The 16,979-nt window shown below is 45.3% G+C and overlaps 2 protein-coding genes across 3 annotated transcripts; one reads left to right on the forward strand and one right to left on the reverse strand.

Annotated features, from left to right (window-relative positions):
• The first annotated feature begins 210 nt into the window (after positions 1 to 210).
• Positions 211 to 11,290, forward strand: ahi1 (Abelson helper integration site 1). The gene is made up of 26 exons (XM_047051758.1): positions 211 to 680; positions 859 to 983; positions 1,100 to 1,689; positions 1,807 to 1,976; positions 2,064 to 2,250; positions 2,344 to 2,536; positions 2,641 to 2,736; positions 2,874 to 3,059; positions 3,645 to 3,797; positions 4,168 to 4,300; positions 4,409 to 4,532; positions 4,940 to 5,169; positions 5,422 to 5,528; positions 5,612 to 5,730; positions 6,132 to 6,262; positions 6,379 to 6,519; positions 7,602 to 7,780; positions 8,018 to 8,060; positions 8,166 to 8,212; positions 8,498 to 8,615; positions 9,091 to 9,140; positions 9,308 to 9,352; positions 9,923 to 10,085; positions 10,219 to 10,313; positions 10,561 to 10,640; positions 10,737 to 11,290. Exons 1-26 carry the CDS (start codon positions 671 to 673, stop codon positions 10,918 to 10,920), a joined length of 3,699 nt encoding a protein of 1,232 aa, XP_046907714.1. The 5' UTR covers positions 211 to 670; the 3' UTR covers positions 10,921 to 11,290.
• On the reverse strand, positions 10,932 to 16,753 carry slc18b1 (solute carrier family 18 member B1). Of its 2 annotated transcripts, XM_047051792.1 has the most exons (15): positions 16,589 to 16,753; positions 16,375 to 16,459; positions 16,043 to 16,182; positions 15,502 to 15,597; positions 15,328 to 15,401; positions 15,024 to 15,171; positions 14,569 to 14,725; positions 14,044 to 14,180; positions 13,858 to 13,959; positions 13,677 to 13,768; positions 13,321 to 13,416; positions 13,155 to 13,229; positions 12,931 to 13,024; positions 12,196 to 12,245; positions 10,932 to 12,024 (listed from the first exon to the last, which is right to left on the reverse strand). In XM_047051792.1, exons 2-15 carry the CDS (start codon positions 16,406 to 16,408, stop codon positions 11,958 to 11,960), a joined length of 1,362 nt encoding a protein of 453 aa, XP_046907748.1. In that variant the 5' UTR covers positions 16,409 to 16,459; positions 16,589 to 16,753; the 3' UTR covers positions 10,932 to 11,957. The 2 variants fall into 2 exon arrangements, with proteins under 2 accessions (XP_046907748.1, XP_046907758.1); XM_047051802.1 differs by having other exon boundaries at positions 16,375 to 16,753.
• Between the last annotated feature and the right edge of the window lie 226 nt (positions 16,754 to 16,979).

Raw genomic sequence — 16,979 nt, forward strand, 5'->3', positions numbered from 1 at the left:
ATAATAACGAATTATATGTTTGACTATGCTAATGTTGTATGGAAAAGTAGGCTAGAGAAAATAAATACATTTAGCATATGTTTTTTTTATATAATATAAATATTTAGAATATTTCTACCGTCACATTTAAGCGTTTTTAATTACGGAGTTATGGTGGATGAAGAACAGCTAATTCATGGTGAAATCTCGAAATCTCCGCCCTAAACTGATACGTCACGGACAGGATCTCCACTCCGGGACTGTTGTTGTTTTGGAAACCATCGCAACGGATCCACCGGTAGCAATGGAGATCGTAAATCACAGCAGCTAGCCAGCGAGCTGACTACTCTTAGTTGAATACAGAGCGATTAAATATTATCTAGCTCAGCCAGCACATGTGTGATGTTTGCATATTGCGAGTAGTTCTATCCATCAGGTTTGACAACTTGATACAGTACAGTACACTAGCTAAATAGTAGTAGCTAGCTAGATAGGCTAGCTGACTAGCTAGCACCAGTAGCACTCACTGCAGTAGCTTGCTAATCTGGTCGATGTTACCTAGCTAGAGGGCTGTATGAGCTGGTTGTCTTGTTTTTAGCCGCCACTGAGACCGTTCATTTACAGCCATCAGAAAGAAAATCCTTGTTTGGGTTTTTTGTACGCAGAATGAGTGTCGTACCAGCGTTCAAGAATGCCAGCAGGTGAGTGCACACAGCTCCTTAATGCTGTGATTTAATGATAAAGAACTGTAGCAAGCCAGTTACTAGTAGCTAAAAACAACATACTGAAAACACTTTGGCTAGCTCTTCACGGCATGCCTCATTGTTCTATGTGCAACTTTGCTCCATGTATTGGAGACTGTCTTTGTCCTTGCAACAGGTGAGAGTGAAGCCCGGGCGAAGACCAGGGCCAGGTTTGATGAGGTCTTTAAGAAATACACTGACCTACCGTCCGAAAGGAAAAAGGTGAAGAAAAGGGACCCTCAGCCTCCAGAGAGCATTGTGGTGAGTCAAAACAAGATGGTGGCTTTTCTCTAACTCTATATTGAGCATCTTCAATGCATTAGGCCTTTAGTCTTGTTTATAGTTAACCGTTACACACCCTGCCCCCTCCACCACAGCTCCAAACCTTGAGAAAAGACCTTGACCTTGAGAAAGACACAGAGGACAATGAGACCATCCTCCAGAACACGTACCACCCTGACCAGGGGAGCCCGCGCTTCACCAAGAACAAGCGCAGGGAGAGGGAGGTGGTGGAGAAGGTCAATCAGAACAACAACGGGAACCAGGAGGATGCTCAGCCTCCCAGGGGCAAGAGAAAGAGCCGCAGAGAGCTTCCTCCACTCCCTCAGTCCTCTGAGGACACCTCCACTCACATCGTCCGCATAGACCAGGACGACGGCGTTACGACCGCCAACGGCTCCGAGGCCGAGCCTTGTGTGGAAGCCGACGATGTGGAAAAGGGACCGAAGAGGAAGAGCAAGAAAGGGAGAAGGAAAGCGGATGAGGAGGCCGCTGCGGAGAGCCTGGAGGTGGAGGCGGCGGACGAGCTGATCCAGGAGTACCAGCAGCAGATAGCGCAGGAGGAGGAGAGGGCTGTGGGGAAAAGCAGGAAGTCCATCCCGGCTTCCCAGGGAGCGGTGCTGAACACTGAAGTCGGGAAGAAGAAGAAGAAGAAACTGAGGCCGTTGGATACCGAGAGGGACACGAGGTTTGTTCACTCAGACGAGGAACTAGGACTTTGAATACCGTGCGAGATGATTGGAAAGGTGGAGTCAGCGTAGAGGGACTTTGCTTTGCTAACGATTGTCTTTTCTCACCTGTGCAGTGCGGCGTCAGATCTGCAGCATAGCCAGGCGGATGAGGCAACAGAGCTGAGGACCTCCGTGGAAAAGACCTCCAACGCCAGGAGCCAATACGAAGACACAGAGACAAACCCCAAAGCTGACTCAATACTGCCACAATCCAAAGGGAAGAAGAAGAAGAAGAAAAAGCAAGGTGGTTGAAAGTACATTTGAACCTACATCTCCCCCCAAGTGTTTTTTCTCCCCCAAATGAGAGTGACTGTTTGTTTTCCGGTCCTAGTGGTGAAAGAAGAAAGCGATACAGAGGTTGAAGTACCCAGACGCTCTGCCTTTGATGACAGCTTGGTGCTGGGCATCTACATCCACCGTGCAGACAGGCTGAAGACCTCCCTGCTGGTGTCACACCCCATGGTGAAGATCCACGTCATCGATGAGCTCACTGGACAGTATGTGAAAAAGGAAGACAGGTGAGAATGTGGTGCTACCTGTAGAAGTCTCGGTGTCAAGCTGTCAAGGTCATGCTTTTATTTTGAAATGTTTCCCCCTCGTATTTCTTTCAGTCATCGTCCGGTCTCCTCGTTCTATGAGCAGGAGAACGTAGACCATATTCTCCCTATCATGACCCAGCCCTTTGACTTCAAGAAGAACAAGTCGACTATTCCAGAATGGGAGGAACAGATTGTCTTCAACGAACGCTTTGGCTATTTCCTTCAGAAGGATGACGAAACCCCGAAAGTTATGCTGTTCTTCGAGGTAGGAAGGATTCATTTAAACACCGCATGTTATGACGTTCTTTGCATAGACTGTTCCATTTGCATTCAGTGAAATGAAACCCGTGTGTTATTAATATGACATAGATCCTGGACTTTTTGACCATGGAGGAAGCCAGAGCCAATGTTGATGTTGACAAACATGAACAGGGATTTAGGAAAATTGCATGGGCTTTTCTAAAGGTTGGTATCAGAGAATAACCCTGCATTTTACTTATCGGTTAGTAAGTAATAAATATAATAATTAAGTTATATATATAAAAAAATACAAAATATATTATATTATCACATTGACTTGTAACATGTTTTCCTATGTGCAGCTCGTGGGTACCAACGGGGTGCTGAATATCGACAGCAAACTGCGCCTCCAGCTCTACTGCCCCCCTCCCCGGGCTAGAAGACAGCCCCAGACCATCGAGGTGGTGGACTGGTGGAGAAGATATCCCCGAAACAGATATGCCTCCACCCTCTACATCACCGCAAAGGGCCTCAAACTCCCTGATCACGTACGTTTTGGCTCACCAACAGGCCGCTTGTTTTGCAACTCTGACGTCAATTGATGTCCTATATTGTGTATGTTCACTTGTGAGGTCACCTATGAGGCTGGTGTAATCTCTGCTCTCCATCTATTCAAACCAGAGAGTGGAGTGGATTATCTCTTTATTGACAATATAGATCATGTAGCTTAATTTAAAATTAGTTTGTTCTAAGGTATGAACTATTAATGGATTGAATTGATGTACCAGGTCAAAGAAAAGACACGTTAGAGATGAGTGAAAATGTGTTAACACAGAACAGGGTAGAGATGAGTGAAGGTGTGTTGACCCATAGAGAAGAGGGTAGAGATGAAGGTGTGTTGACCCAGAGAGAAGAGGGTGGAGATGAAGGTGTGTTGACCCAGAGAGAAGAGGGTAGAGATGAAGGTGTGTTGACCCAGAGAGAAGAGGGGTGGAGATGAAGGTGTGTTGACCCAGAGAGAAGAGGGTGGAGATGAAGGTGTGTTAACCCAGAGAGAAGAGGGTGGAGATGAAGGTGTGTTGACCCAGAGAGAAGAGGGTAGAGATGAAGGTGTGTGTGTGCGCTCTCCCCAGGTGGACCCCAGTATCCGCTCCATGATGGCTCTGCAGCAGGAGCGAGGGAGCACCTCCTTCAGCGAGCTCCAGAGCGAGGTCACCAGGAGAACCACCACCCAGATGATGGACAGCAAACCAGCTCTGCTGAAATGGAGCCGGGTGCCTGGCCAGGTCTGGAGTGATAACAACATAGATATATGTAACCAGATAAGACCCATTGAGGCGACCTGGCAAGAAGGCAAACAGGAAAATAGCCTTGTGTACATAAACTATTTCAGAAAAGTACCAGATAAACACAAAAGACAACAGTCACAAGTTACAGGAAAAAGGTAGCTCAGATTTGAATAACAGATTTGAATTTCCATGATCAATACCCTCCCGTGGTTCCAATAATCCTGTCACAAATATTGTATACGGCTGTTGAATACATTTCAGCTGCTCAGCGGGGCCAGAAACGTCCCCTCAACCCCATGACGATACGCCCAGATGAAGCAAGCTCTCTCCGGCTGTATTTCCTGACAAGTTGTTCTTGCTCAACCAGGCCTGCCGCATCCCTAACAAGCCCTCGCTGGCGTTCAGAGGAGGCCAGATGGGCTGCTTCACCGTCCGCTTCTCTCATGACGGGAGAACGCTGGCGGCTGCCTGCGCCGACCGAGATGCCTTCCCCGTAGTCGGTGAGCGGCTCTGCCCCCTTCTGCTCTCAGAGCCACGTTCAGGTAACATGAGAGGGAAGAGTCTATAGAGTCTTGGTCGAGACGTTTTGGCCTCTCTCTTTTCAACAGTGTACGAGATTCCCTCAGGCAAAGTCCTGGCCGCCTTCAGTGGCCACCTAAGTATTGTGTACGATCTCTGCTGGTCCAGAGACGACCACAGTCTGCTGTCAGCCTCCTCGGATGGCACTGTAAGGTACGTCTGGAGGGGGAGGGGGGGGGGGAGAGAGAGGGGGAGAGGGAGTGGAAGAGGGAGAGAAAAGAGCGAGGGAGGGAAGAGAAGAGGGGAAAAGGAGAATGAGGCAGGGATCCAAGGCAAATAAAGAAAGAGAGGAGGGAAAAGAGGGTGGAAGAGAAAAGAGAGGGAGGGCAAAGGAAGTAATGAACTCATACTGTCATACCGTCACAGCTCTTCTAGAGGGCGTTTGTGCTCTTGATATTCTTTCCAGATTTCTTGTTTAGCTCTGTTTAAACAGGACCTGGACTGTATTATTTGAATATTACCACCACATCTCATTATCTTATGAATTACCATGGTTCTACATAGGTATCCATGACAACCACAACACTCTCCCATGATGCATCTCTCTTCCCCTCCCTCAGAATGTGGGACGTGGAGAGGCTCCAGGGCATCGCCCGGAAGGTTCTCCCTCACCCCTCGTTCGTGTACTGCGCCCAGTACCACCCCACAGCCCAGCATCTGGTGGTAACCGGGGGTTACGACTTCTTGGTGCGGGTGTGGGGAGTGAACGTCCGTGACGTCAATGGCGTGCTGCTCCAGGAATTTGAGGGTCACAAGAGCTTTATCAATGCTCTCTGCTTCGACTCTGAAGGTGCTCGTTTTTTAGATGTGTCGGTGCTAGGCTAGCCTGGGCTAGGAATGGCCGGGTTTCCCAGATTCGTTAAGAAGCTCTCAATGCTAAGAGCTTTTTAAGAACGTTCGAAAAGCGCTCTAGAACGCTCTTCGAACGTTCCTAAGAAGCTCTTTGCGTTAAGAGCCAATGTCACAAAGGTAGTGACAGGATTCGTGGGTGTCATCGCGTGCCGAGTGTCACCGTAACGACCCGGCTGTCCTTCCCGCGCAGGAACCAGGATGTTCTCCGCCGACAACGCGGGTCACATCATCGTCTGGAGGACGACGGTGGCTGCCTCCTCCCAGCAGCGCCCCTGCCGACACTGGCTCGTCGAGAAGGTCTGAACGTCGAACAGGCTTCCGCACAGCCCCCGTCCGCTAAGTCTCTGGGTGCAGCGCTAACGCACTCTCTCTCCCTCCAGGAGATTGGAGAGAGTGACCTCGGTGGGATTCCCATCAACACGCTACAGGTCCACCCCAACGGACGGCGCCTGCTCATCCACGCCAAGGACAGTGTCGTCAGGGTCATGGATTTGAGAGTGTGAGTATCTGTTGGGATCAATATATTGTTGAGATGATCATCAATGGCATTTGAGTATAGGGTATAGTAGGGGCTAAAGGTTTGAGAGCGTATTAAACATTGAATGGGGGAATTGGAGATTGAGAAAGCCAGAGCATTCTGAGACATCACATAACGCTTTTGTGCTCTAAATATTTTTCTGTCATTAAAACAAAATAGAGGGACGTTTCAAACACTAAGATATTCAGAAATTCATGTACGTTGTAAACATGTACATTCATCTTTTCCCCCCAAACTATTAAGCTGATGATTATCCTGAATGCTTATTTTTTTTTTTTTTACATTCATAAACAATTACTTAATAGTTTCTTGACACGTTATGTAAATATGGAATACAAGTGTGATATTTGGGGTTGTCTCAGGCTGGCTGTGAAGAAGTACAGCGGAGCCACCAACTACAGAGAGAGGATCCACAGCACCTTCACGCCCTGCGGCAACTTCATCTTCTCAGGCAGCGAGGACGGCATGGCCTACGTGTGGAACGCAGAGACCGGTGAGGGCACGGGGTTGACCCACCGCACCGCGGGGCAGCTGGGAACCGTAGTTCTTTCGGGTTCTTTCCCCGTCGAGTCCTCAGAGAGCAGTTGGGTGTGGTTTGTGTGTGTCCAGGCGACCAGGTGGCGGTGTACTCGGAGCTGTGTTACCCGACGGCGCTCCGCGGCGTGGCATTCCACCCTCTGGAGAACATGGTGGCCTTTTGTGCCTTCGGTCAGAGCCAGCCGGTGCACGTCTACGTCTACGACCGCAAAGGTGAGTGAATGGTCATCATGCTAGTGTCAAGTATACACACTGTAATAGTCATCATGCTAGTGTCAAGTATACACACTGTAATAGTCATCATGCTAGTGTCAAGTATATACACTGTAATGTTCATCATGCTAGTGTCTAGTATACACACTGTAATGGTCATCATGCTAGTGTCAAGTATACACACTGTAATAGTCATCATGCTAGTGTCAAGTATACACACTGTAATAGTCATCATGCTAGTGTCTAGTATACACACTGTAATAGTCATCATGCTAGTGTCAAGTATATACACTGTAATAGTCATCAGGCTAGTGTCAAGTATACACACTGTAATAGTCATCATGCTAGTGTCTAGTATACACACTGTAATAGTCATCATGCTAGTGTCAAGTATATACACTGTAATAGTCATCAGGCTAGTGTCAAGTATACACACTGTAATAGTCATCATGCTAGTGTCAAGTATACACACTGTAATAGTTATCATGCTAGTGTCAAGTATACACACTGTAATAGTCATCATGCTAGTGTCAAGTATACACACTGTAATAGTCATCATGCTAGTGTCTAGTATACACACTGTAATAGTCATCATGCTAGTGTCAAGTATATACACTGTAATAGTCATCAGGCTAGTGTCAAGTATACACACTGTAATAGTCATCATGCTAGTGTCAAGTATACACACTGTAATAGTTATCATGCTAGTGTCAAGTATACACACTGTAATAGTCATCATGCTAGTGTCAAGTATACACACTGTAATAGTCATCATGCTAGTGTCAAGTATACACACTGTAATAGTCATCATGCCTAGTATAAAGGATACACACTCTAATAGACATCATGCTGAGTATAAAGTATACACACTATAAAAGTCATCATGCCTGGAATAAAGTATTCACACTATAACAGTCATCATGCCTAGAATTAAAGTATTCACACTATAATAGTCAGAATATCAAAGTATAATCATTGTTAAGACTCAAAGTATACATGCTCTACCACTTTAGTCTGCACCACATTATACATCATTTCGAGTACTTATCAGTGAGCCTGTGTGGTTGTGTTTGTGTGTGTAGTGGCCCAGATGGAGGTGGACAACCTGCAGGTCCAGAGCAGGGTGGGTTCCGCTGGGCCAGGCAGACCCTCCCTGGAGCGCCCCACCCCCCCGGACGCCACCGCCATGGAGAGCTTCCCCGGTTCGGCCCGCCTGGACCTCAAGATGCAGCGTGTCAGGGAGATGCTCGACTCGGTTCTCGTACGTAGCCCGGCTCGTTTGGTTCGGTTATTTCTGTTCAGCCTGAAGAAGTCCCTGTAAATCGTGTGGATGTGTTATTTGCTTTCATCACTTCACTTTGGTTGTCTTTGTCAGATAACTGGAGTGTAGGAGTCCCTGTAAATCTAATGTATGTTGTACTAGCTCAGTCCACAAACCTGGATTTGGACTAACTCCTAACTAACTCCTAACTAACTCCTCTCCTATGCTGACCAACAGGAGCCACATATAAACACCTCCATGGGATACGTATCAGAACAAGGTACAGGAGTTACTGTAGCGGCACGCACACTGCTGAATTCTGGTAGTTGTAGTTCAACAAATATGATTTGGGTGTGTGATTAAAGTCCCTGTTCTCTGTTTGTAGACAGAATGGGATGGTCTCAGAGGGGGCGGAGCCTGGTGTCTGACTCAGTAAGATAACTCTCATGATCTCAAAATCCTGTCCACTTCAATGATGGTTACTTGAGCCACACATCCGTAAAGATGACAGATCAGTATCTGATCGCTGTTTAAGCTGGACATGAGAGAAGCACTGATTGATGATCAATCTCTGCCTGCCATTTAAAGATCGTTCTGTATTTTACTAATGTTGGTTCATTGAGATCTCTATAATAATACATACTAATGTTCTTCTATGACACATGATATTCTCTTTTATGTTCTCTTGTGATGATCTAAGATCCCGATGTGTTGCAGGTGGGTGTGAACGCCTCCCTGCCTCCCCCCTCCCTCCTGTCTCCTCACTCCAAGCTGCAGCTGTCAGACTCCCTGAGGGGGCAGCTCATCTCCCAGGCCTCCCTGGGCCCCCACAATCGTGAGTGTCGCACACACGACAACACCGCACTGCTCTTCCTCTCAGACAGGCTCACCCCCTCAGGAGATGCCTGCTCTGAGAAGGTCACTGGTCACCCGGGTTACCCCCCCCCTCCCCCCCCACCAGGTGAAGGATAAGTCTTCATCGGCTGCGTCAGCAACCTTGTGGGACTTTTGGTCTCCCGTGATTACCAATTGAGGTCAGGTTTTGACAAATGAGCTTATGTAAAGCATTCATGCAGAGCGAGGCATTTTAAATACCGAGCTAGCAGAAGGGATTTAGCTACGATTGAACATTCCCGGTCCCGAGTACAGAGGTGTGGATCTGCAGACATGTACAGCGTGCACAAGGACCAGGACGGGCCTCTGCTGATCTTCACCTGTGTCCGTAGGTGGAAAGACGCACACAGAATAGTGTATTTGTATCTACAACATGTCAACTTTGTTTCTTCTTTTCCTTCTGCTCGTGTCTGAAGGAGGCTTCAGTCCGGTGGGCCCGCGTCACAGAGAGACCAAGCTGCAGTCGGTGAGGCTTCATGTCATCATAGCACACTTAAGTGTTCTTGCTACTTGTTCTTACTACATTCGACTTCCATCCACACTTTTCATATTCTTGAGAGGTATAACCATAGAGAGTGTAAGTAGAATTTATAGTATGCGATTGTTTACAAATGTGACTTTTCTCCTTTTTAGAGTCTCTCTGATCAAACAGGTCCCATCGTACCGGCCCAGCACACGGTAAAGGAAAACTGTTGCTTTGTTTAATATTTAACATTTTATTCATGTAGCAGATGCCAGGTCATGGTTTCTTTGCTGTGGCAGATGGGTCTGCCCCATTCAAACTGATTCCCCTCCGGCATGAAAAGTGTCAGGCCAATCAGGACCGTTTATCTGATATGGGGCGGGTATATTATTGTGACTGTACAGAGGAGAAACATTGAGGCAGTTTCCTAAACAACCAAGATGACATTTCATTGCTCTGATTGGTCGTATCTTTGTAATTTTATCTAATTGCGTCCAGAGGCATCTGTGTCCGTTAATGGCTTTTATCCAAAGCGACGTACGAATAGAGCGGGTATTAAGTGCCTCAGATAACGATGTACTAGGAGGAACAGTGGTTAGTGCCAAGGAGCAGTCAGCGTTCTTACCAGACACGATAGCTTCCTTGAGACAACAACATTGCATCACTCCTCAAATAAGACAAGCGCATCAAACCCAACGACAGGATCAACCATACATGATTTAGATGACATGAGCTTCGTCATTTTAGAGCGGGCCTCTGATCTGAATGCTCGTTTTTTCTCTCAGGTCGTCTCTCTCTATGACTACACTGCGAACCGGTCGGACGAGTTGACTGTGCTTCGTGGTGATGTCATCCACGTGCTCTACAAGGACAACGATAACTGGTGGTTCGGTCGTCTAGCCAATGGACAGCAAGGATATTTTCCAGCTACCTATGTGGCAGAGGAAGGTAAATAAACGTCAAAAAATACGCAAACATTGTAAATATTTGATTAGATTCCAATTGAAACAGTCTTTTCGGTTTTTACGACAGGAAGTGTCTGAGATGCTCGGGTCTTTCCTTGCTTTCGTTTCTCCTCCAGGAGACGTCAACGAGGACGTGTCCAAGACCCTGGAGGCCCAGTCGGCTCTGTCCGAACGCACAGAGCTTTCAGCCGAGAGGTCGACACCCACCAAGGTGACCCACGGGACAGGACGCAGCCAATATCTGTTTGAAGCATTTAAGCAGTTTCTTCTTCAGTGTTCACCCTGTTCTCCAGAGCCTTTGTCTCCCGCCTGTCTGCTTGTTCCTTTCTCATCTTATTGCCTTGCTGTCTGTTTTTAATCACTCATCGCCGTTTCATTTCTGGAGTGATATAAAAGAGTTGTGTGGATCTCGTCTCTTTGGCCTCCTCTCATCATCTGGTCTCCCCGTCCCGCTGCAGGTGTCGGCTATCGTCTGTGCCTCCGGGGAACTCAAGTTCATCTCTGAGCAGGACACAGATCCTGAGTTACCCGTTCCCAAGTAAGCCCCTCCTCTACCTCAAACACTCCTGTCCCCCCCCCCCGTCCCCGTCCCCCCCCATGTCAATCGTTCTGATGTATTTGTGTAACTCTGAAGAACCAGGAAGAAGAAGAAGAAGGGGAGGAAGCTGGAGGTCCAGTCCCAGGCCACTTCCTCCGACCCGGAGGCTGCAGGAACAGCATCGACCAGGAGGACAGCCAGGCCTGGGGACAGGCCCCTCCCCAGGAGACCAGGACCCTCTACAGGACAGGCCAACAGCGCCTTCGAGCCTGACCTCTAGACCCAATTAGCACAGAACAGATTCTCTTTGTGCACCAGGAGTGCACAAAGATAGTAGACAGTTTTCTTTTTTAATGTTTTGATACATGTATGTTTGTATTTATTGCGGTGAACATATCTAAAATTCTCATAAGCAGTGTTTTTTAACCAGACATTTATGTAATGCTACAGAGCTATTTTCTTAGGATTCTTAGATTAAGAAAGTTTGTAACCCTTTTGCAGTAGCATGGAGCATTTAATAATAGTTGCCAAGTGGGTTTTGTTGTCTATTTGTATCCCATTTTTGTCTTAATCAAATGTGGATTACTGGAGTACTGCATCTGGGTAGTATATTTTGTAACCATGTTCAATACATTTCTTGGCACTCTAAAGACATTTCCTTCTTAGATTTGTTGTCTAGTAGAAGTGTCAGAATTTGGCATAATGAATCTTCAAATACCATGGGAACCTTCATTTTGCCATTTTGATTCATAACAATTACATCACAATACTTAGGCTGATACCAATGTGCTCCATGGACAATGACCATGAATCAAGCCAACTCATGAAGTAACTAAACTGGTCATTCCGTCTCCCCCGCGCTGATGAGGATCAGCAGCCAGGAGCTGCCGCACACGGCTCAGCCAGGAGCAATCCTAGTCACGGGGTGTGGAGTGGCCTGGCGTTAACACACTGGGCTGCACAATCACAGCACACATGTTTACATTGCAACCTGTTACCCAAGCCCTTTGCTATTCATTCCACCCTGTGTGGTTATACCAGATTGAGGGGTTTTAAATGTCAGACAGTTTGGTTCTCCAGTTCAATTCAAATGATATACATTTCAGATCACAAAAACACAACCCTTATTAGTCATTAATGACACAATGTTCATCTCCCATGAATAAAGACATTACATTCAGCTGCTACAAAAATGTCATATACACATCAAAAACTTATACACATATAAAATCTGAGAGTTTTGCTTCGCTTGGCAAGACAACGTTCCATGCAGAACCCCGATGGAGTTCTGGTGTGTCTAGTTCAGACAGCCACTGGTCAGATATCAGTGTTGAGAAGAGGAGTCCTTTCATTGGTGGCTTCAAACCTACTCTCATGTGAAACCCTGGGGTCCAGACAAAACAGCACAGTCAGCCCAAGAACTAGAGGAAATCCTCCAAGAAATCTTGATTTAGGGATCAGCCAACTTACAATGAACAATAACTTCTAAGAGTTCAATTATACAGGGATTTTCTTAATTGTACTAGCTGTTGATTAAAATTGTAATAATGATTACCTCAGATAGAAGATTCTTCGAAAGAGATAGTACAAGCCAAGAAGGGAGGCCTAAAGATTAGAGGAGAAGGTTAACAAGTGAATATTGTCATGTTAACATATCGTACCACGCCTCCTTGTTCAAACAGCTGCCTTATTGTTCCTGTTACAGTTGGTAGATGTCAACTCTACCAACTGTAACATCAATCAAATGTCAACATTTCTGCTCTGAACGCGCACCACAGTGTGTTAATATCCCGTCCACTCTATGCCCCCTGACTTTTATTACACCCCAATTCTACATCAAGGTATTTTGTTACATCTCAATGTATTGCAGTACACGCAAAGATGAGACCAGCACCTACTGTGCTATTTAATTCAACCATGCGACCACTGCCAGTTATTGTTGTATAAGTATATAAGTAGCCTTCAGGCCATAATACAGCTGAATTACGTTTTTTTTTTTTTTTACAATTGACATTCTAATATAACAGATAATAGAGTGACAGAATCCAACCAATGATATTAAATCAAGTGTACAGCTTAAACATGGGTTCTGGTTTAAATATCTGTGGTGTCTGCTTTCTAAGAGGGGCATTTAACATTGTGGACCACTTAAGTTTCCTGTGAAAACCACAACCATCTCTGAATCCTGCCTCCTCCTGCCATCTAATAACCTTCACAACACGTGTGTAAGGTACTGTAATAGATCTGAAACATGACGAGCAAAACGAGCTGATGTGGAGGTTGCACTCACCGCCAGAAACGCCAGTCCTCCCTGGATAGCTGCAGCCAACTCAAAACCCAGATGTTGCGTGAGAAAGCCACCGAGTGTTGGACCACAAAACATCCTTCACAAAATAAAACAAACTCTGGACATTTGACCGTAGAGCTCTACCTTCACCTTCTACCATCTGTTTATAAAATGGATATGAAAGACTTAGTAGTCTAAGGTACAACTATGTATTTGACATCACTTACCCGATGGACCAAACAGCTCCAAACAATCCTGACACCAGTCCAAGCGTACCAAGCCCCTCCTCAAATCCATTTTCACTTCATTTAAAAAAGGACGACAGTTTGGTGTTGAGTCGCATTTGCAGTTGTACAGTAAGAGGTACAGTAAATCAGTGTCATGGCCACTCACAGTGCACAGAGAAGTATCTCTGGGTAGGTCGGGATGGCTGTCATGCCCAGGGAGAATCCAATGACGCCTAGCATGAACACCAACAGCCAAAGCTGACTAGACACAACAGATTTAATTAGTCCTGGTATAATCATTCGTCCAGGTTAATACTTGTATTTATTTTTGCTATTGTGTTTGTTAATTTTTTACCTGGAACTGATCATACATTATTATGTGAATTGTAGAATTTCCACCAGGATCAGTAAAAATTAAATCTTTGAATAATTTGAGTAAACTATGTATTTTAAGTCTCTTTTTCATACACTAGAAAAACTGGGACGCATCCACAATAACACCTAACACTAACTTCTGCTCACCTTTGAATGTGTAATAGTGGGAGAGGGCCCAGGAAGCAGAAAGCCAGCGCTGTGGTGAATCCTCCAACCACCATGAACCAACACCTGGTCGACTAGAACAACACAACACGTCCATGAGTACGCAACCAGACGCAAACCACATCCCCACTGGCACTGTAGTGTTGGGATTTCTATGACTTACAGGAAACTTGTCACTAATAATGCCCAGGATAGGCGATGCAACACAGTAGGGTAACGACAAGCCTAAAAGGAGGAGTCCTACAAAACCTGGGGAGAGATTAAACTACAAACACATGCAGAAAGTCAGAGCTGCACTCAAGTCACATGACGCCCCTATTTACATACTCCAAAGGAAACGTTCTTGTACCTTGTCAATGGCATACAAGGACAGGGTGGCGTCCAGAAAGCCCAGCCCAGAGCTGAGGGTGAATATGATGAAGCAGATCAGCACAATCTTCAGATGAGTAAACAGCCGGAAGAAGGAATCCTTAGTCGGATCAGCATCTGGGTTGTGAGATAAGCACAGCAGTAGAGAAGCTCATTGTTTCCATTTGTTCATTTAGCAGGTGCTTTTATCCCCAGCAAATCAGGAAACGAACATGCAGTAAGAGCAACAGATAATCAAGGGCTGAAAGTACACAAGTCCAGCAGTATTAATCCAAGGAATATTCTGGGTTTATATGACAGTGCAACATCATCATATCTCAAATACGTGACAAAAATGACAACTTTGCATGCATCACTGATGCCACCTCTTCCTCACTCAACGGACAGGATCGCATTAAGAAATGATCATGACATCACATACGTATAACATGATAAGTCATCACAGCAAGATTGCATTTGAACAAGATAACAGGAATGGTCACATATCTTGCATGAAAGGTCTTACCAAAGTGTGGTAGTATATAGATATTGAAGGGGACCATCAGAAACAGGAAGCAGCCCAGCGTCATAAAGGGAACCTCATATCCAAATGACTGGTACAACCAACCCCCGAGAGGCGGCCCCAAAATGAGACCCAACCCTGTAAAGATCTCCAAGCTCCCCTGGGAGGAGACAAAACACATCGTAGTCACACCACACTGAGAACCACAAATATGTGGATGCAGTTTGAATTATTCCCAGCTTTGTTTTATTTTTCGTTATTTATTTATTTTATTTTGCAGAATCCATGCAATTGTGTAAGCATATGACTTAATAAACGGCCATTGCCGCAGGGGACTATGACCACAGCTCTCCAAGTACAACAGATATAAACAACCCAGGACAACAATGTTCTTTTGTTGGCTCATGATTCTTATACCTTAACAACATACCACCCAGACAAGGGTGGGCCAAACTCACCAAAACAGTCGCTATATTGTTTGGGAAAACTTTTGCTGAAACTGCGAAGGAGGAGGTCATGGCTGCAGCGAATCCCACAGCGTCGACTGAGCGTGTGATGAAACAGAGCACGATGAAAGGTGTTCCTTCGGGAACTCTGTCCAGCAACCTGCAGAGAGCAAGAACGAGGAAAGACTGTTTGGAGAACACCATGATGAGAGTCATCAGTGGCTCCTAGACTGTCAAGCTTTTTCCTTCTGTTCCTGGTCTTTGCTCTGAATGATGAAGTTATTCATAACACATGTTGGTAAGCAACAGGACTCACCCAAAAAGAATTGTGCATCCTGAAGAGACAAATAAGCCTGCAATAAGCATGAACTTCGCCCCTATCTGGACAATCTGAAGGGATGGAAAAAAATTAGTTTAAATTATTTTGTACATGTCATGTTGCAAGTGTCATTGTCTGATGACTGGACATACAGTACTTGAAGATACTTACATATTTACCCAGAACCAAGGCACCAATCAGATTGCATACAGCATAACACCCAAATATCAGCCCAATGGTGGTCTGGTTCACTCCTTTCTTTACTGCCTTTGTTGGGATAGTAAATAGAACAATACATGTTCAATCTGTATCCAAAATGAACACAAGTTTACAAAGAGGAGCCCTTAAACGTTTTTATAAGGCAGTTAACTTTGATGTAACATATCTTCTTAAAGGTTTGTATCACGACTGAAGGGCATCCTGTCACCAGACCAGTTTTAATGGGATCACCCCTTTAAGTGTGTGACCATTTTATAGCCCCCATTGTTAGGCCTTGTTCTGATGTCAAACAAGTGATACAAACAATAATCAAGTCAACATTCCACTCAACAGATACAAATATCAAATTAATTCCTTTTGAAGAGTAGTTATTTTGTTTTTGTTTTTTGGAGGGGGGGGGGGGGTTCCATCCGACCACATTACATAAGCTATTATCATTTGATACAAACCAATACACATTCACTCAGAGTGATGGTGCTCAACGTTAGCTTACCTCGTTCGGGAAAAATGGTCCTAAAATGGAATAGCAAATCATTGAGCTGAAGTTTACAGACGCCATAGATATTAGTGTGAGGATCTGTTGTCTTGACATCCTTGGACGAGGACCTGTCGATTCCTCTGGTTTCCTGTCATCTAAAGAGCGACAGCGCGTGAGAAGAACATAATCAAGGGATATCAGACCATACAGCTTGATATGAAGTTTAAGCTACATTAGTGAATAGACTTAAACTTTCGCAACTTAATATTAAGTGAGTACGTATATAAGTCCATATGTGCATGTTTTTTGTGTGTCTGAACTTAAACACTATTTGAATTTGCTCAAACCTGTTTGATGAACATCAGTGAGACCTGGATCCATCTTAGAGTTATGTTCCCGTCACGTAATTTAAGTGATAAATGCCAAGAATTTCTGTTAGAGGCAAACGAGAAAGGATAATTCGTGGTCCCAAAACTCAGAATACTTCAACTCATGGGTAATCACGTAACGATCACATAATTTCATTGAGTGAGGTTTAGTATAGTATAGTTTGACCATTACATTTGATGGCACTTAAAAGCCCCGATATCATGACTGTATCCAGCTTGTCCAAGGTTAGTTCGCAGTGCGGGTGCCCTTTGCACTTGCAAGAAATCGCAAACTGTTGGTTTCAGCTGGGGCGGTGTATTGACGCTCAGATCCCTCCTACTTCTTCCACGGTTGTGCACGAACGCGCTTCTCAGCCTCGGTTTAGGTTCAATACTCTTTTGCATCCGTATAAATAATTTTGCATCCGTAAAAAAAAGTTTTGCATCCGTAGACATAGTTGCATCCGTAGAATTTTTTTTGCATCCGTACAAACTTACAAACCAAAACTTTTTCTACGGATGAAAAATATTACTGACCCTTACTGTAATTAATACATTTCCCGCCACGTATAATACCTATGCTG

Source organism: Hypomesus transpacificus, chromosome 3 (assembly GCF_021917145.1).
Source record: "Hypomesus transpacificus isolate Combined female chromosome 3, fHypTra1, whole genome shotgun sequence".
NCBI classification, from domain to species: domain Eukaryota; kingdom Metazoa; phylum Chordata; class Actinopteri; order Osmeriformes; family Osmeridae; genus Hypomesus; species Hypomesus transpacificus.

Bases quoted from the DNA above. Each gene is read 5' to 3' on its own strand.
- slc18b1 (XM_047051792.1), bottom strand. From the start codon at position 16,408: ATGGATCCAGGTCTCACTGATGTTCATCAAACAG. The intron at 15,402-15,501 runs GTAAGTATCTTC...CCATCCCTTCAG, and splicing joins CCTTGGTTCTGGGTAAATAT to ATTGTCCAGATAGGGGCGAA. The intron at 14,726-15,023 runs GTGAGTTTGGCC...GTCTCCTCCCAG, and splicing joins ACAATATAGCGACTGTTTTG to GGGAGCTTGGAGATCTTTAC.
- ahi1 (XM_047051758.1), top strand. The intron at 5,170-5,421 runs GTGCTCGTTTTT...CTTCCCGCGCAG, and splicing joins TCTCTGCTTCGACTCTGAAG to GAACCAGGATGTTCTCCGCC. The intron at 9,141-9,307 runs GTGAGGCTTCAT...TCTCCTTTTTAG, and splicing joins GAGAGACCAAGCTGCAGTCG to AGTCTCTCTGATCAAACAGG.